We start from the raw sequence: 18,621 nt of genomic DNA on the forward strand, positions 1-18,621 counted from the left end.
AGTCTCCTGTTTATCCTACGAAAGAAACACCCAATGATACAGGATGAAATAAAATCAAAGTTCAGCTACTGTGCTCAGGCAGCAAGATGCACGTGTTTTATCATATTCCAAAATGGATATAAATGAGTTAGCAATGCCTTGGGTAATAACCACTAATCCTTGCTTTAACTGAAAGGAACCATATCCACTCTTCTTGAGAGGTATGGTCTGTAGCTCCAGGATTCAAGGTTATTCCCAATGTGGAAAGGTAAGGTCCTAAGGAAAAAGAAACAAAAAAACAAAACAGAGGGCCAGTCAAGCTTGTCACCCTTACTGGAGGCTGGGAGGATCATCCCTCCATATCTGGAGAAAATCTATCTGGAGAAAATACCACAGCAGCATGGCAAGAGGTGAGAGTGCAGCAGCACAAAAGGAGCTGTGGAGAACAGACCTTCACTGCCTAGCTCATTCCTGCATGGCCAGCAAAGTTTCTTTTGGTGTCGTACTGGGCTAGTGAGTGTCCTAATGTTTAGTTTAGTAGTCCACTAAATTCCAGCTCAGATTTTGGGTGTTTTACTTACTAGTAAGTAAAAATTGGTTTGCACTTTCAAGCTGCATATACCTTGCTAGATTATCTTTGCACCTGCTGAAGGTGCATGAAAAATCCTCTGCAAAAGAGGGAACACAGCATTGCAGACAAGGAAGCTGAAGCATAGGCGTCGTAAGTGAAAGCTCTTAGACTGCAGAGCTGCTTGTGGAAAAGCCAGGTTTTAGTATTCCAGTCTTATAGAAAATCCTGTTCTTGGAAAAATTAAGTTCATTTACTCAATCTTACACACAACTTTCAAGCCCAGGATTTTTAAAGTCTTTGTGCCTTGTACTCCAAAGTTGCTGACAACTCAAGATATTTTTAATGCAGCTAGTCTAATGAGACAAAACAAATGCTATGGAACTACATGTGTATTTACTTAAGTTTAGAATTATGAATATTCTTTAAAAGCACCAATGGCCTTCTTTATCATGTCATCATAACAAAATAAGCACTGATGAGCAATGTATCATTGCACTCCTGAGGAGTATGCCCACCCACTATATATTAAGTGATTACTTTGTTACACTTCCAGCTGACCATGTTAATCATAGAAGACTCTATTAACACTAATAAAAATCTTCTGTTCTACAGTTACAGATTTAATAATTCTTGTTTATGTATGACAATATGTTTTATTGCTTCAAAGAGAGCATACACTGATTTTTACTGCTATTTTCACCCTTTAAATAGTCCTTTGCAAGTCAAAGTCATTGGTAAATATTTAGTTAATTAACGGAATAAATAAAACTTGTAAAAACATCCCACCCCAGCTCCCTCCCCACCCCCACCCCCCAAAAAAAAAAGCATTGGAAAACATATTTTCAGGCTTGTATACAATTCCTGATACTAAGCTTGTACCCAAGGCTCACACCAACAACTTGGCATGATTTGCATGATTACACAGGCAGGATGCAATCATTTTAGCCCCATCATCGAAGGATTTTAAGCTAATGCAAGCCCACTGGCTTCCACAGACTCTGCCCCAGGTTTCAAACCAGGCTGCAGCCCCACGGCACTGACACCCTCTATTTCTGTGTGTTCTTATCCTATTCAGGTATCCACCACTCTGGAACATTTGGAACTTTTTACCTTCATTGCACCTTCCCAGTGATTAGGGACTCATCTCTTCTGCTGTCAAGCTTGGCAACAGAAGATACACTTAAGCCCTGTGTCACAAGCACTGCATACAAAGTACAGTGCAGAGATTTGTGTTTGGTGCTAGGCTGGTTCCAGCTGCGCCTGAGGTGGGATTGCAGCGCAGTGCTGTGCACACATCTGGCAGGAGCACAACTTCACTGACCCTCCCACACAAGGGACTTTGAGGTCCCACCACCAAACTGGCAGGAACATATACTGCCCTCTGCAAGTGAGACCACAGAGGCTCTTGCCTCAGGCTTCTCCATTTGAGGCATGGAGTAGGCAGGGAGAATGAGCCAGCTAGCAGGGAGTAATTCCTGCCTGGGCAGTGTTCTCAGCGCAAGCTGTCAGCACAGCCAGCGTCCATCAAAACTGAACAGTTCGGCTTAAACTGCTCTATCAACACATGAAGGCATCATCTTCATCTCAACACCACAAGTCCTCAGAAGTGTTTAGCTCCCTTTTTTCCCCACTAGAAATTACTACATTTATTAGTACTTCAGTATCACATATGTAAGTGTTATTCTTGGACACCACTGTGCAGGCACAGTTCAAAGACAACCCCTGACCCAGAAGCTTGTAACCTAAATAATCCAAGATACTTGTCCAATTCACATTGCTCTGATACCTTCAATTCTCCATTAACATACTTCAATTTCATGAACCACTCTTGTGGAAAGCCATGGGAACTTTGCCAGTGGATTTAATTTATCACAAAACAACACGTAAAAAGAAATATTGGCTATCAATCTGGTTTAGAGAAAAAACAACTGCAAACAGATTCATTTTCTATTTTCTTCATCAGAAATGTTCTTGACTTATCAGCCTAAGCTCTGCACTAGTATAATACCACTCTTCTGGGGAACACAAGTGTACATGATGACACACACCAATTCCTCCTACTTTGAAGTGATGTTGCAGATCACTTACTATCTCAAGAACACTGTAGTAAAAAGCATAGATGATTTTGAACTTTTCAAGAAATATAACCACCCAAGCAAGAAAAATCTCCTCATTACGATGACAAATGAAAAGGGGGGAATCACAGAAAAGGAAAGTTAAGTACATATTTTTCAATATGTAAAATATTGAAAAAGCACCTCTTCATGTTTTCCTCCATAAAACCACTAACTACCTTGACATGTGCAATTCCACAAAACCATCTATATTCTCTTATTGACCTTATAAATTTGGATTTTTAAGACTGAATTGTAAATTCCCAATAGAAGCTATTCTTCAATATCTAAGGCTAGAGTTCAGACAGCATATTGGCCGTTTATTAGCAGTGAAGTGACAACCATGGTTTATACAACTCACTTTGCCCAAGAGGCAAATGAAAACCAGTAGAAAAGCTTAAATCCACATTTCAGGGTGCATATTTCAAAGACATTAAATTATTTGAGCAACAAATTATATTTTGAAGTAAAAGACATTGATTTTTTTATTCATTATGACCCTATTTTATAAGGATTGCTTTTGGTGTACTATGGGAAGTAGTTTTGACTAATTTTGAAGCAAAATATTTTAAATAGTCTAAAATGTTGGCTAAAATGGGGAGGAAAAATGCAACTATCACATTTAAAAATATGAGGAACAGAAGATGTAATGTTGGATCCAGTTTCAACATAATGATAAAAAAATCCCTAAATTGCTTTCTTATCTGAAACAATTTGGAGTGCGTACAACCATTCTTACTGACCAGAACAAAGCTTGTTCTCTTAACTGTGTTTTATAGATTCAAGAATAATGAAAACAAAAAAATCTTTTGTCCTTAAAAGCAGGTAAATACTCCTCTGTAAGAATTTTCATTCTCTTCACATTTTTTTGTTTATAGAAATAGGTTTCACTTTGTTCACCGTTCTTGAACTATACATGCACTTTTCCACTTCATTCTATTCTACAACTGTTATGCATGTAAGTCCTTCATAAATAAAAGGGAATTTAACCTAAAAAAAAAAAAAAGGTTTTCTTGGTCTAGTGAGACTAATCTAAAAGACAGTGGGTTTTTTGGCTTTCATTACGCAAGTAGATTTTTTTTCTTGTTTTTTAACTTACTGTCTTTTGCACTCCCTTCCTCAAAGTTGGGTCTGCTATTTTTGGACTACAGAAATACTGATCCTACTCTGGCTTGATATATTTTGTGAAGGAATGACTATATCCACGGACATTGCATCAGTTATTGCTACTTTCCCTATTTATAAGGATAATTCTAGTAACCTAAACATACTGAAGAGTAGATTTTCACTTATATTACCAAAGTTCTTTTGCTGAGAATACACAAACAGCATTTTCAAAGGGAAGGAAAATATTAATTTAAAAGAACAGCAATCAAACTCTACATGCACTAGAATAGGTGCATCTGCTTCCCCCCTTAAATGTACACAACTGTTTTGCCTTCAAGTAGTAAAAGAACACATGCTTTAGCTATTAATCCTTCTGGATACATCCAGAAAAGGAATCTTTTATTTAGATCAACTGCTCTTTTTCAGATTTGGGTTATGCATGTCAGATATTCACCAATGTACTTCTGTGATAGACTCCCTTGTTTCCTCCATTGTATAATAAAATAATGGATCTGATGGTCTATTGACAACTTGTGCAACAAAAATGCAATGAGTTACATGTGCTTTTAGTTATTAATTGCTTTGAGATGTAAGTATTATAAAACAGTAACCCAACATTTACAGTTAATCTACACTCAGTGTGCAAAACCATTCATTCACAGCACAGGTGCAAGTCAGGATGATTACAGGTCATCATTGCTTATTGTTGTTTTGAGTATTTAACTTTTAACTTTTGCCACCAGTGGAGAAACCTGGCTGCCAGTAGCACAGTTTAGTTTCAGTGAGCTGTGAACCAAGGGAAGGTAAAGAACCATGAAAAACAGCCAGCACTGCCCATACACAAACACTTTTTGATCTGTTGACAGCCATGAGACTGAAAAAAATAAAAATGATATGTCATTGCTTCTGACCTTCTGAGCGTAAAAATAGGCTTAAAATTAAATATCCAGGCTTCATTTGTTGTTCTTGGGCTTTGATTACTTGTTAGTTAGGGGTTTTGTGGGTTTTTTGGTTCCTTTTTTCTTTTTAACTAAAAACAAGACTCTTCACATGGCACTGAGGAGAATGCTAAAAGCCATTTCCATTGGAAGGTGGCCTTGTGAATATCCATGCGATGTACAATGTCAGATAAGGTCCTGAAGACAAGCAAAGAATTGAAATACATACTGAGAGGAAATTAGATAGCTAAGAAACATTTTTTCCTTCATGAATTACAACTGAAAGCGTCAGTGTATCCACTTGCTTGTCTCAAATGAATCCTTAACATTTGCCTCCCAGTTGTCATGCGGGAGCTGCTTACTGGAAACTTTGTAATGGCATCATATTTCTAAGAAATAAGACAGACATTTATTTGCAGAAAACAAGAACAAGCAGAAAGCAGAAAAGGATTTCACCTTCACACACAAATCGGGTTTTGTGTGTGTGTGTGTTTTGCGCTCGAGTTTGTTTTCGTTAAAACAAGGAGAGAATACAGAGCAGAAACTGACAAGAGGAAGAAATGCTGACTAAAACAAACTGCTCAAACTGAACTGACTTCATTGCCAGAAGTTAAAGGGCAGTACAAATAGAACCAAAAATGGTGCCAAAAATGCGCTCTCTGCGGAAGAAGAAAATCCAGTTCTGTTCTCAGTTCTCCTCTGCAAATCCACAGAAATGCCAGGCACGTGATATGATCTGTTCTGGACATACAACAGTGTAATGTGGGCATATGTGGTTCATACTGCCTGGTACACAGGCACATTATACCCATGTGTGTATTCAGAAGACAACATTTCTCCCATTGCACAAAAAAATAACAGATCAATAAGAGTGGCTGCCTTCCACACTACCTAGAGACATTCTCACAGAAGAGACATTCTACAGAACAGTGAAGCAAACTTGTCAGATTTTTCAATGACTTAATGTGAAACACACTAACTTTCTTTTCCTTGAGAAACCAAACTTTTCTGTTGTAACTGACATAAAACAACTGACCTTCATGCACAAATCTATTTTCAGTAACAAGATATGTATGGCAAACTGCAAAAAGTAGTCTGCCTGTAGGGTTCATAATTCAAATTTGAAAGTAACACATTCATAAGTGCTCTAGATCGTGTGCCTCAGAGATGTTATAAACACAAACATCTATTGAGTTAAACCTAAAAAAAATTTAGATTTTCATTATGAAGCCTACATATGACAGACAGCAATATACAGGTCTGGTAGTGAGAAGGTAGATGTTGAAACTTGTGCAATGCAGTCTTCCCCTCAAAACAGACATTATGTATACAGCAACATTTGATGCTTTCCCCATCTTTACCTTCCAAATTTCCTCATCTAGATTACTCTGCAGCCCTAGCAATGCATTTATACTCAGCAGGCTGTCCACCACCATTATCTGTACCACATTCTGCCTTCATACATGACCTTAAACTGCAATCCTGGAAAATACCTTGCTCACCAACCCAAAGTGTCACTTGCTATAATTAGCATTCTGGGAGCTAACTATACAGCCATTAAGGCACTCAGAAAGACACATGTCCTCTCTTAGTTCAGTGTATATCAAGTGATCAGTCAGATGACCATTAAAGCAGTGAAATCTTTATTCAGACAGTCAACTTGCCTGGCTCAACCCACGACCTGTCTCCACAGGTTATCTTAAGAGAGACAGATAATGATGCTCTTTCATGTTACCTTCCTCACTATGAAATCTGGGGCTTCCAAATCACCCTTCCTATTCCCAGGACTCCCTGCAATAATAAAAACCTCACTTTGAATAGAACAGTCTGAATATCAGGCTGTCATTCAGCAGCAACAGCTTCTGCTGGGCACACACAACTCCACAGTAAATAACACTTTCTTCTGTGACCTTCCTCCTCACTGAGAACATGGGACAGAATGAGACTTTTTCCATTCCAAACTTTTACTATTTTAATCTATTACATATTATCACCATCATCTTATTCCAATTTGGATGGTCAGCCAAATGCTTTAATACACCAAAGCAATACCTCTAATGCAAAATCTTATGTAATGCTACTATATAACAGAAATTGGAGCATGGTGCTAGAGTGATGCAAACAAATAGTTAACACAATCAAATTTTATTAGTATAAGTCACTCCTTATCAAACCAAAGCTACCAGGCTGCTGCCTAATTCCTGATTTCTGTAAAATGTATCAAAATTCATTATGTTTTCATATCTAGCGAAAGTGCAATACCAACACTCCTAATGACAGCCTAAACTGATTTTCAGGATCATTTTGTGTACATAAAACAGTCTATTAAAAAAAAAATCCCTTGAGTTAAAACTAAGAAAAAAATCAAGAGCAATTAGAAAAGAGTGTACTTTATTGGTGTAAACTAAACTTTTAACTACTAAGCTATTCAAAGCCTTAAAGATCTTGGGAGACATCTTCTGAAGACTATGACTTCTACACAGAACAGAAATGATTCAGTGGCCATATTTGTCCTTTCTCATGATAAATGCCTATTGCATCTGTCTCCTACTATGTAAAAAAGGGATGTTTGGGGTTTTGAGGATTTCTTCTGAGACATTTTTCTTATCATGTACTTCTGCATGGCCTATGGATCTAAATGGTTTTGATGGGCTAACCAGTAACTGGAATTCAAGGCCAGTATAATTCGTTTGGCAAATTAGTTATATATTCCATGAAGGGAAAACTGGAGGCAAAGCATTCAAATCTGACTGTGCAAATAGCATGAATAGGTATCTAATTCTGAATGCCAAAATATATCCCTTTTAGTGTTTCTGAAACATAAAATTAACATTTTTTTCCAAATATGAATCTTGAACTGGGCTGCAGTGACAGATGGTAATTATGGTAGAGATATATTAACCTAGTACTCACTTCTATATTTAACTTGCTTACAGTGCTATGTTTTGTTTCAGCTTTAGAGGAGTCTGTGGCTATTCAGCCTACTGTCCAAACTATTACAGTCAATTCAAGGACAGCAACTGCAACTTGAGATGTGGAAAATCCATTACTAATTCAGCAGAGACTTGAAGAAAACTCAGATTTTTACAACCCTGACTTCAGTGCACCTGACCAAACAAATAATCTTCCCTGGACAACACTGATGCAGAAGTGTGTCACTTTCTAAATATAAATAAAGAAACTCAGAAAATCAAAACTTTATGAGAGTGTTGTCTTCAGTACCCCTGACTGGAAAATGGGTGAGGTGGTCTTTGTTTCTTTTATTCTTAGTATTACTTATATACTACACATTCTTGTCCTGACGTCTTTATACTTTATGAAAATACAACTATTGTAGATTGAGTCAAAATCTAGGGCACTCATCTGCTGCCACTATGGGAATATTCTGAAACTACAATATGTTGTTCTTAACATGACATTTTCAGAATATTCTCAAAGTATGAGTGTAGCTGTAATATGAGGAAACAACATTGATATTTTTATGTCAGATATCAGACATTTTTCCTTGAAACAAGTGGAGAAGTAACGCAAAGAGTAACTTAAAAAGTATAACAGTGTTTAACTCCTGATTTCAATCATCTAGCTGTCACACGTAACTCCCCTAAACTGATTCTAAAATGGACAGACAGGGAAAGGATTAGGATAAACAAAATTATCAACAAGCAGCAGCAGAAACGCCTTAAATAAGTTGATGATTTTCCAGCTTAAGGAAGGAGAAATCCATTCCAGGATCTAAGAGCTGTGTGAGCATTAAATCTTTCATAAAGAATCATTCTAATTGTCTTCTTAGAGTTAACTTATCTCATATTCCTAAAGCTCTTTTTTTCTTGAAGCTATGTTTGAGAAATAAAATTTCAAGTTGTCAGCACTGATAGCTATTTATTCTGCACCTACTCTGAGGTCTGTGGGAAAGGGAGGTTGGAAAACCAACTGAAATTGAAAGTCTGACTCTCAAATGCATTGCTGATTTCCAGGGCAAGAAAGTAAGAAAGAGTTATATTACTGTAAGTGCTCTGCCTATTTCCCTTACTGATCTTGCCAACTCCTCAACAGTATTTTGCACTCTTTCAGGGTTTTTTTCTTTCCAGCACAATAAAACTCAAATTACATATCCCCTCCAAGCATTTTCACTAGCTCTTTTTTCCACCTTACCCTCACTACATTTATATTACAAACAAAATAAATGAAAATTGGAATCAATGCATATATCAACAACTACTCTTAAAAGCATTTTGAAGTATCTGTCCACTGTGTAAAGTATATCACCATACTGAAATCAAATTGTAATGCTACTGTAAACCATAGGGCACAGATCTCTTTGCTGAAGTCCTTCAAGTTAAAAGGCAAACCACTCCTGACAATCTCTGTCACAGAATACAACACAACCAACACTCAAGTTACCAAGGACTAGGGAGCTCCACTCTAATAATGTTTAGGTCCCCTGAATTCAAACCTTAAGAGCAAAACAAGAGTGAAAAATAGTAAGACAAACAGAAAGAACTGAACAAAAAAACCAACCTTACCTTTCACAAGCTCGGACAGTCCATGCAGCAATTATCCATAATGAGATACTAAAAACCAACAGTACAGTTCCCGGACATATTGTCATTAGAGTCTTCATAACAAAACGGGTATTGAAGTTTATCTTATTTAATGCTCCAATGCTTCTAGATGAGGCATCAGTGAAAAGTTTGCTATGCAAAAGCATAACTCTGGCAATAAGATATAGTCTTAAGAACATTGGTATAGATAAAATAATATCCACATCAGCTGTTGTTGTGGATGGAGCGTAAGAAAAGGCGAGCCGGGCTGTCCATGTGAATGTGTAATTCCCAGGTATGGGATGTATAGCACACACCAGTATTTCCAAGCAGATAAAGAAAATACGCTCATAAGTCATGGCTATTCTCCAGTCATCTGCTCCATTGTCCACCATGAACAACTGAAATAATAAAATATAAGGTTAACTTTAGTACATCATTAACAAAACTTGTTATAATTCCAATTTAAATTATCATAGTTTTCTATGCTGCCAAAGACCACTAAAGAAAGAAAAAATATGCCATCTCAGAAAATGACATTACATCACTGTGAAAGGAAACATAACTCTGGTTAAGACAAAAAGAATTTTTTAATTCACTATATTTAAAACTGCACATGAAACTGAATTTTCACCCATTATTTACTATGAATTCCTCATTTTTTAAAAATTGTAATCTTTGGTTAAAAAGAAGTCCGGACCCATTAAGTCTTGTCTGTTCAAAATCAATTGTTTACTCTAAGTTCATAAAATCGTGAAGTATTTAAGTGTTTCCTGAATGGATATCTAAACTACAAATTAAAAATATTTCCTAAGATGCAGTGTCAAGGCTGCACAACAGCATGTCCATGCTTCAGCCAAGGCGTTATTTTAGCTTCTGTAGAGCTTTCTTCGAGGCACCAATACTGATCAATGTAAGATGCAAAACCACATGAGAAGGTGCACAAAGACTCAAAAAGATATCTCATGGTGAAAATATGAAAAGTAATAACCAGCAAATATCAGAGTAGCCCAGGCAGGCAGATGATGTCCACCAGTAGCTGAAAATTAAATGCACATTTTGGTTGTTGCACAATCAAGGCCTTCAACTTGCCCACTGGAACAAAGGTACTGTAACATTTCATACTGTTTAGCAAATTATGTGTCTGATTATTTACTAAATAAATAGTTCATCAGTACTTGTCACTATTTGAGAGTAGAGGTATGCAATAATTTGCAAATAGACAACATTTTTTGGAGAGGAACATAACCCATATGTACAAAGAAGATACAATGTCAGTGACAGAAGACCTTCAGATCACGTCAACTATAGTTTGAATCTAAAGAAGGCTGTTCAATAAACAGGTAAAAGGAAAAAAAAGAAATTTGCAGAATTTTAAAAATTAGGTTATTCAAAAATAATGGGTGAGGAGGCAAAGTACACAATGTGTTCCCTAATGTAAGAAAGGTATTTTTGGCATATTAAACACTATATACACAGCCAAAAACCGACTCATCTGCACTGCTCTCAACCCCCTTCCTACTTTTAAGAGTTTAAAAATACAAGCTTGATTTCCCTGTATGTGCTTTTAGCAATCAAAAAGACACTCTACATCCTCCTCACAATACATTCAGTTTGTTTTTCAGAAAATTGCCCACTTGCAACTGTTTAGAGAAGTGATAACCACAAATTAACTTCACTGCAGTTAAACTGATACTAAAAGAAATAAGCGAACAATATTCAGGAACACAACAAATGCAAATAAATTTCTGTCTTTGTGGATCTGGCTTTTACCCCTTACGTTCTCCCTCTTACTACACTGGGTGTCAGTGACAAGGTTTTGGCTTTGGGGGTGGCTGCAAGGATGGTGTCAGCAGGAAGCAGTCAGGGCTGCTCTACAATGTACCCACTGCAGGACACAGCTGAGTTCCCCAGTGAAGCAGGTGGTGCTTCTGTGAAAGCATAGTTAAGAAACGGCAAAAACGTGGCACAGGCAGTGAGGAGTGAAAGAAAAAAAAATGTGAGAAACGTCACTAGAAGTTCTAAGGTCAGAGAAGAAGGAGAAGCTGCTCCAGGCACTGGAACAGAGAGGAACCCATGGAGAGGAAGGAGCATGATCAAGGAGGCAATTCCCTGAAGTCTATGGAGATGACTACTCCAGAGCAAGCTGGATATTTCCTGAGGAAACTCTCACTCACAGAGAGCTCAGACTGCAGCAGATTCTATTTAGAAGAACTAATGTTGGAGCAAAGAAGTCCCATGTTGGAGCAAATTTACCCTGAAGAGCTTCAGACCATGGAGAGGACCCACCAAGGAGGATAGGAAAAGTGTGAGGAGAAAGGAGTGGCAGGGAGGAAACATCATGGACAGACTGCCATTCCCCATGCCCCCTGCACCACTCATGGAGGAGAAGACAGAGGAGTTGGGAATGAAGATGTCTAGCCTGGGGACAGGGTGGTGGGGCAGCATATTTCTTGCCATCCTATTGTACTTTTAAATGTCAATAAATTAAATTAATTTTACTCAAGCTGTGCCTGTTTTGCCAGTGCCAGTAATTCTTAAGGGATCACCCCATCTTTATTTCAACCCACAAACATTTTTATCTTCTTTTCTCTCCTTGTCTTGTTGAGGAAGGAGAGCAAAAGAGTGGCTGGGTGGGGGTCTGACAGCTGGCCAAAGTCAAGCCACCACATTGACATACAGTTCTTATCTCCACTGCAGCATTATTGAAGACAAAGACATACAGGGCTGTGTAAAGCTACATAAACACTAAGAGAATTCAATGTATGCACCATGAGCACATACAGTTTCCTTTAGCTGGGGTCACTCTGCAAACTCCAGATATTAGATATGCAAATTGATACTGGAAGGCAAATTTATGTCTGTCTGTCTATCTTACCAAAACAGTGCAGGTTTGCACTTAGCAAATGCAGTATTTGGTATGAAGGGCCAAACTTTCAAAGTACTGTAAAGCTCCAGTGCATTTGATTCTTGTGATTAGCCTGCAAATGATGTCAGTCAGATCACAGAAATGTTACACCCGTTATGAAGAGATCTAGGTCTTTAAAACACCCAGAATACAGATTAATAGTAACCAGTGTGACTGAAAAAAATATAGATAAGATCATATTTCTCAAATGTTGTGTGGGTTTACAAAGAAAAGAATAAATTTACAACAGATTTAAATATTTCAATTGTATGATACAAACCAAATACATGTCAAAGTGGCAATGCTACAAAGTTTCAAAAACTGCTGAAAAAGGAGTGGTCTTTTCCTTCTGTCTTTTTGCATACCCTCTTCAAAAATTTTAAAAAAAATTCTACATGCAGAAAAGCAATTCAAGAAAAATTATACCTTCAGTACTGTTTCAATTTAAAAGATGAGAACAGAAGAATGTTGAGTTAAACACTGGCACTAAAATTTGATCTTACAATTTTCACAGAAGATAATATTATTTTATGACTGAATTTTTTAAAAACATTGAGACATAATTATGGAATATATACTTGATAATATAGTCACATGTCAGCAGAAGAAATCCTAACATGCTACATAGAAAGAAATTTCTCTACAGTTCTCAGTGGAGCGTGTTATGCTTACAGACACTGAAGATCCTTGTCAACCTCCATTGACCTTAGCTGTGACAATTTCTTCTAAGGGAACTAATATTTTAAAGTGATAATATCTTAAGCTGTCCTATAATGAGACTTTGGAGGTAAAAACATGAAAGGCAGAAAACAAGAGAAGTCACAAAAGACCACAGATCCAGTACAAACATTTCTATTTCATAACAATATTAACATTTCAGAATCACATTTATGAGGATGATTTTGTTACACCTCTTTGTCTAGGTTCAAACCATGGTGGATATCAAATACTCCAGAACATGAAGGGTCTCTAACACATACTGTGAACAACAATTAAGTTCAGATATAAAAAAATGACATAGAAATTAGTACAGGATTTCATCTACATTTTATATAGTTGCATTTATGCAACATAAGAAGTGCAAGCTTCACTTCTGATTTGGAAGATACAGAGGTATTTGTGTGTGCCTGTGTGCTTTGCTATGTACATTTCCACTTCAGAAGTGAGGGCCATAAATGAAGGGAAAAGAGAAAGGACAGATGAACAGCACTATTCAAAGGGTATGTATGCACAGTCTTAGCTGATTTCAGTCAATCTGGCTATTATGACCATGCATTAATTTCAAGATACTACTCCCATCTGAATGGGGAATGATGCTAGCAATAAAAAGAGAATGTAATAAAAGAATGATCAAACTTTCCGACAGATTTGAGTCCTGCACCTCACAGAGAAGGACAAACTTCAGTCAAGGTCACAGATGTTAGGCCCATTCATCATTTTCAAATTTCTTGTAATTATTCAGTGTTAAAATCTAATGCAAGTGCTTCATCAGTGTACCAAAAAGATCTTCAAACACAGAACTCTCATATACCTTTACTATATCTCCACTTAGTGTGAAAAATTCTGAAGTTATTTTCACCTGGAATTATGTAGTGTATTTCTAGCATGTCACATGTGAATGTAAGACATGCAATCAATCCTTAGCTTCAAATAAAATTGGTATTTGTAATACACACATTAGAGACATAAAAATAAATGCTATGGATATTTATATAGGTATGCTTACACTCACCTAACACTTGTGTGTTACAGTGCTACCTTCATGTAATACTAGGTTATATGAAAAAAGAGAAAGATAAAAAAAAAAGAGAAAGACATTCTAAATAGACACATTGCACACAATAACAAATTGGATCAGAGACTCCCTGAAGGAGAAACAAAAGAGAAACAAAAGGAGAGAAGCTAATTTTCTAAATGTTAGTGAATGAAAAGAACACGGAAACTAGTTGTGTTCTTAAAATATCTTTACTGGCAAAAGAACAAACCTGAGAACTGTATCTCTACCCTACTGTAATACTCTGGAGATACATTAATACAGGAGTAAAAAGAAAGCAATAAAGAGTATAAAGTGGCATCAGCTGTAGTCCTGGAAGCATTCCTTGGAGAAAGGAAATCAACTTTACTTACAGGCAAATTGTTGCAATTGTTTAATTTAAGAATCCAAATTAAAAATGGTTAAATACTGGAGTCACTTAAACCTTATAAAAGTACTGACAGGACTAGGCTTTAGAGTAGCAAAATACAGCTTCTGGAATTCATGACTTACCAAAATTTTTGACTCTGTATTTTTCTGTAGTTTGTAATATCCAAAATATCATTTACACAATCAAAAAAAGAAAAACATTATGGTAGAGGAAGAAGATACTGCTTTTGCCTCACGACTGCAAACAGCCAAGTTATTGTCCCACAGCACCTCATTAAGTAAAAATAATTTAAAACCATTTTCAAGTCATGACGGGATATTGTTATCTTAAGCCTTTAGCACACTTGTCTTTAACTAGGAGATGGAAATTACTTTCTTACATCATCAGGAGTCATGTAATCAAATGGTGTGTAAACTACCTAAAGGCCTGTTGACCTTGGTGATCAAATAATATCCTTTTTTCCAAAATGACATGAGGGATTGGCTATCCTGTATTTGCCAGAATGCTTCCCACATTCAGAATTAAAACCAAACTTTTTAGTAGGTCATGAGAAATTGATCCACAAGGTGTTGTGGGTATAGCTATCTGCCAAATGAAACATGCTTAGTTCATTAAAATGAGGAAGTCAGACTGCTCTATTATTTATACATGTACACATGCATATTCCTCTCCCGAATACAAACATCCCAATTAAAACAGAACATGTTAAAAGTCTGGTACTTAGTTTCAGCAAAAAAATTATTATTTGCATAGCTCATATAAATTTGACACCTCTGTGCAAAATTAGTTTTTTATAATGATTAATATTTTGCTGTAAACAAATCACATATGTAAAACAAACTTCATGTTAATGTGTCCTAGTGGCTAAACAGGCCCAAAATACTTCTCTCAAATACTGCATATAAATGTTGTCATTTCAGGAAGGGATGTGTCAAAGAGGCTCAGAGCATTTATAGCCTTAGTGAATTATATTTTCAGAAGTGCAGTACCAAAACTTTCACATTAAAATACATCTGAACAGTACATGTTGGTTACTTTGACAGGTCAGATGTCACCACAACTATTTCAAAAAACAGATGTGTGTTAAACAATGCTCTTACCAGATTTGTCTGTGACTCTTTTTAATACCTATCCCTCATATTATTATAAAAAGATGGACATTTGTTATAAAGAATGGAATTTATAATCAACTGAAGTAACATAGGGTTAAATTCTGCATGAGCAGACAAAGTTAAATTCCACCTACCCACATTTCCCTTCTGGTTTAATCCACACACTGACAGTATTCTTTTTAGCTTTCTCTCTCTAAAGATATTCAGAAGCATTCCTCAATATTCTTAAATGGTACGGGACAGATTTTCAGCTGTACTCTTCATCCCAAACTATGAAATAGTTTAACACCCCCTCCTCCCCCCCACCAGCCTACAGTGCAAAAAGACCATTATAGCACTCAGAAATTGCTGGGATGTACATAATTTCACTTTGTAAGGTCTCTCCATATATATGTATGTGCTCCAGGCACACAAAGAAGGTGAGATACTCCTGAAAATGCCATTACTTTCTATGCAGGTAATAATACTAAGAATTTAAATACAAGGATTACAAAGGAAAAGAAAAATAGAAAAGACATTCCAAAATACCAGGATTTCTTTCCCAATGCTACAGAGAGAAACCCCCTGAGAGAAGCATACTTATGGACTGAAGTAATAAATCATCTAAAGCTTATAAATATATTAAAAAATCAAAGTAATTAGCTAATTAGATTACTATTACTAATAGATTGTAAACAAAATTAATATAAAACCTATTTTTTTCACTTTCATTATTAAAAATATATTTTGTGAGACAATCTCGTAGTATAATTGTGTTTGGAGCCTTGCTCGAACAATCACAGTTGATTGTTACAGATCCTCAGATCTGTAATCAACAGAGAGGTATTTATTTACATGAATTTTTATGAAACTTTGAACAAATCAGAGCTCCATAAACAAAAGTCCACCACTCAGGGTTACTGTACTAATTTGGGATATCCAGCAGGATAACCATTAAGTGACTCAATTGAATTGACTGAAACAGGAGTTTGTACTAGTCACTGTCTATGAAAGGTATTTCTTCATTTTAACAATACTCTTATTTAACAGCTATTTCATTATACCAAAGTTTCAGATCCTACCCACTCTGCTGCTTCAAACACAGTCAGAATAAGCTCCTTAAGTTACCATATGTAGAAGGCTTCCATCCAGCATCAGAAGTTTCCAAAAACTCTTGTGCTCAGGTTTGAAAATCAATAATGTTCTCCAGGTGAATGCAGAAGTAGCATGATTTAAGAAAGCTCTGGATATCAGTTAAGTGCAAGAAGAATAACGGAGATGGAACAAAACTGGGGCAGTGGCTGATACACCTCAAGCTTGTGCTGCCATTCAGCAGGATCTTGACAGACTGGAGAGTTGGCCAGAGAAACACAGTGGGCAAATGTAGGGTGTTGCACCTTGGGAGGAAAAACCTCAAGCACTGACCTACTGGAGAGCAGCTCTGTGGAGAAGGACCTGGGAGTCTTGGTGGATGACATGTCCTCCATGAGCCAGCAGTGCCATGTGGCCAGGATGGCCAATGGGATTCTGGGCTGCATTAGGAAGAGCACTGCCAGCATGTCAGGGAAGGTGATCCTGCCCTTCTGCTCAGGCCTGAGGAGGCCACATCTGGAGTGCTGTGTTAAATTCTGGTCTCCTCAGTAAAAGAGAGACAAGCAGCTACTGGAGAAGGTCCTCCCAGGAGGCCACAAAATGATGAGGGGTCTGGAGCATCTCTGAGGACAGAGCAAGGTTATTTGGATGTAGCCAGCCCTTCAGAAACCTATCAGCATGCAACCTAATCTAGCCACACCACATCTTGTTTTGAGCTCAGCTTCCACCAGCTGTCAATCTGCACTGCCCTGAGCTTTTGCTGGCCTGCTCTGGAGCACTCTCCCCGCTAAAAGAGTGCACCACAACATCAACTGTGCCAGCTTTATTACATCTAAAAGGGGAAAGTTGCAAAGTAAATGGATTGCTTAGGTCTACTTTAACAAATACAAAAAAATGACCGCACTGAAAAAACAACCATGCTAATAAAAAAATCTCTAACAACAACAACAAAAAAATCTCTTCAAAAATTTCTTCTGCTCTTTTACATCTGCTTACTCTACTACACTGAACTTGGTAGTAAAAGGATGGAAACACTGAAATCAAAGTAAGGGACAATTTTAGCTTTGCATTGAAGTGGCAGTTCCAAAACTTTGTATATGAAGAACACAGCACATCTTCCTTCAAAATAACTGAAGGAAGATGTTATTTTGCAGAACTGACTTATAGAACGTATTATTAAAAAACACAGCTGTTTGTGCTATGTTTTTCTCCATTTTGAGTACCTCAGAAACAAAGTAATTCTAATTCTACATTCTTCTTGCAGATGCAAAAGTAGTTGGGAAGAAATCTACATTTCAGTATATTTGTGTTATTAATTTTAAATAATTATTTTACAATTCTTCATTTAGGATTTGTTTTTCTTCATTCACTACTAAAAATAATTTGTTCTACAGATCACCGCATGAAGAAAACACCATCTCCCAAAACGACTGCCATCTGCCACTGAGAGAGAAGCCTCACTCTCTTCAGGGCTGATCAGCTTCATTACTCCTAGGAAAACTGGAACCAATTTAAAAAAGGATGTGTTTTCTGAAGAAATTGGCAATATTTTTGCAAGGGAGACAGAAGTTAAAGGAAGAAACGCTGAATCTGAGGCTAAATAAGATGAGCTAACTCATTCATTCTGCCAAAGGAATACAACAGTGACTCTAAACATAGGAACTTGTTTTGAAGAAATTATGGGTACCAAGACATCATACACACAAGAATATGTCTTCTCAGTTCCTCCTCTAGTGTTTACTTATGACATAAATACTTCAGGCATTTGAGAAAGTTTGAATGTTGTATTTCTTTTAAATTGATTAATTTTTTATTTAAATAACAATGGATGAGTGTGCCTCTGCACCACAGGAATCACTAAGTCCCTGTAAGTGTTTTTACTGTCTTGGAAACACAGTTTAACCCACAACTTCATTCAAGTATATGTTAAAAACAACTCCAAATACAGAAATATAAAATCCAAGTATTTGTTGTCCAAAAATATGACTTACTAAAATAAGGGGAAGTATACTGTACAGAAGGAAAAGCAGAATGGAGCTAGAAGTACTTGTATATTTAGAAGTCCTAATAAAACATACTCACGCATTAACTCCAAGTGTTTAGAGGCATTTGGTCTTATTCAAATATTTCTGCAAT

At 36.7% G+C, this 18,621-nt stretch overlaps 1 protein-coding gene across 5 annotated transcripts in view; it reads right to left on the bottom strand.

Moving 5' to 3' along the window:
- The window catches only part of KCNN2 (potassium calcium-activated channel subfamily N member 2), a 68,533-nt gene that overhangs the window by 37,388 nt on the left and 12,524 nt on the right, over nucleotides 1–18,621 (bottom strand). For all 5 annotated transcript variants that reach the window (XM_085043199.1, XM_085043200.1, XM_085043202.1 and 2 more), the window contains exon 3: nucleotides 9,233–9,651. In XM_085043199.1, coding sequence (XP_084899325.1) covers nucleotides 9,233–9,651 — 419 coding nt within the window. The remainder of the gene's footprint in view (nucleotides 1–9,232; nucleotides 9,652–18,621) is intronic.

The sequence above is a fragment of the Lichenostomus cassidix genome, chromosome Z (genome assembly GCF_008360975.1).
Source record: "Lichenostomus cassidix isolate B80296 chromosome Z, HeHo_3.0, whole genome shotgun sequence".
Lineage (NCBI taxonomy): Eukaryota > Metazoa > Chordata > Aves > Passeriformes > Meliphagidae > Lichenostomus > Lichenostomus cassidix.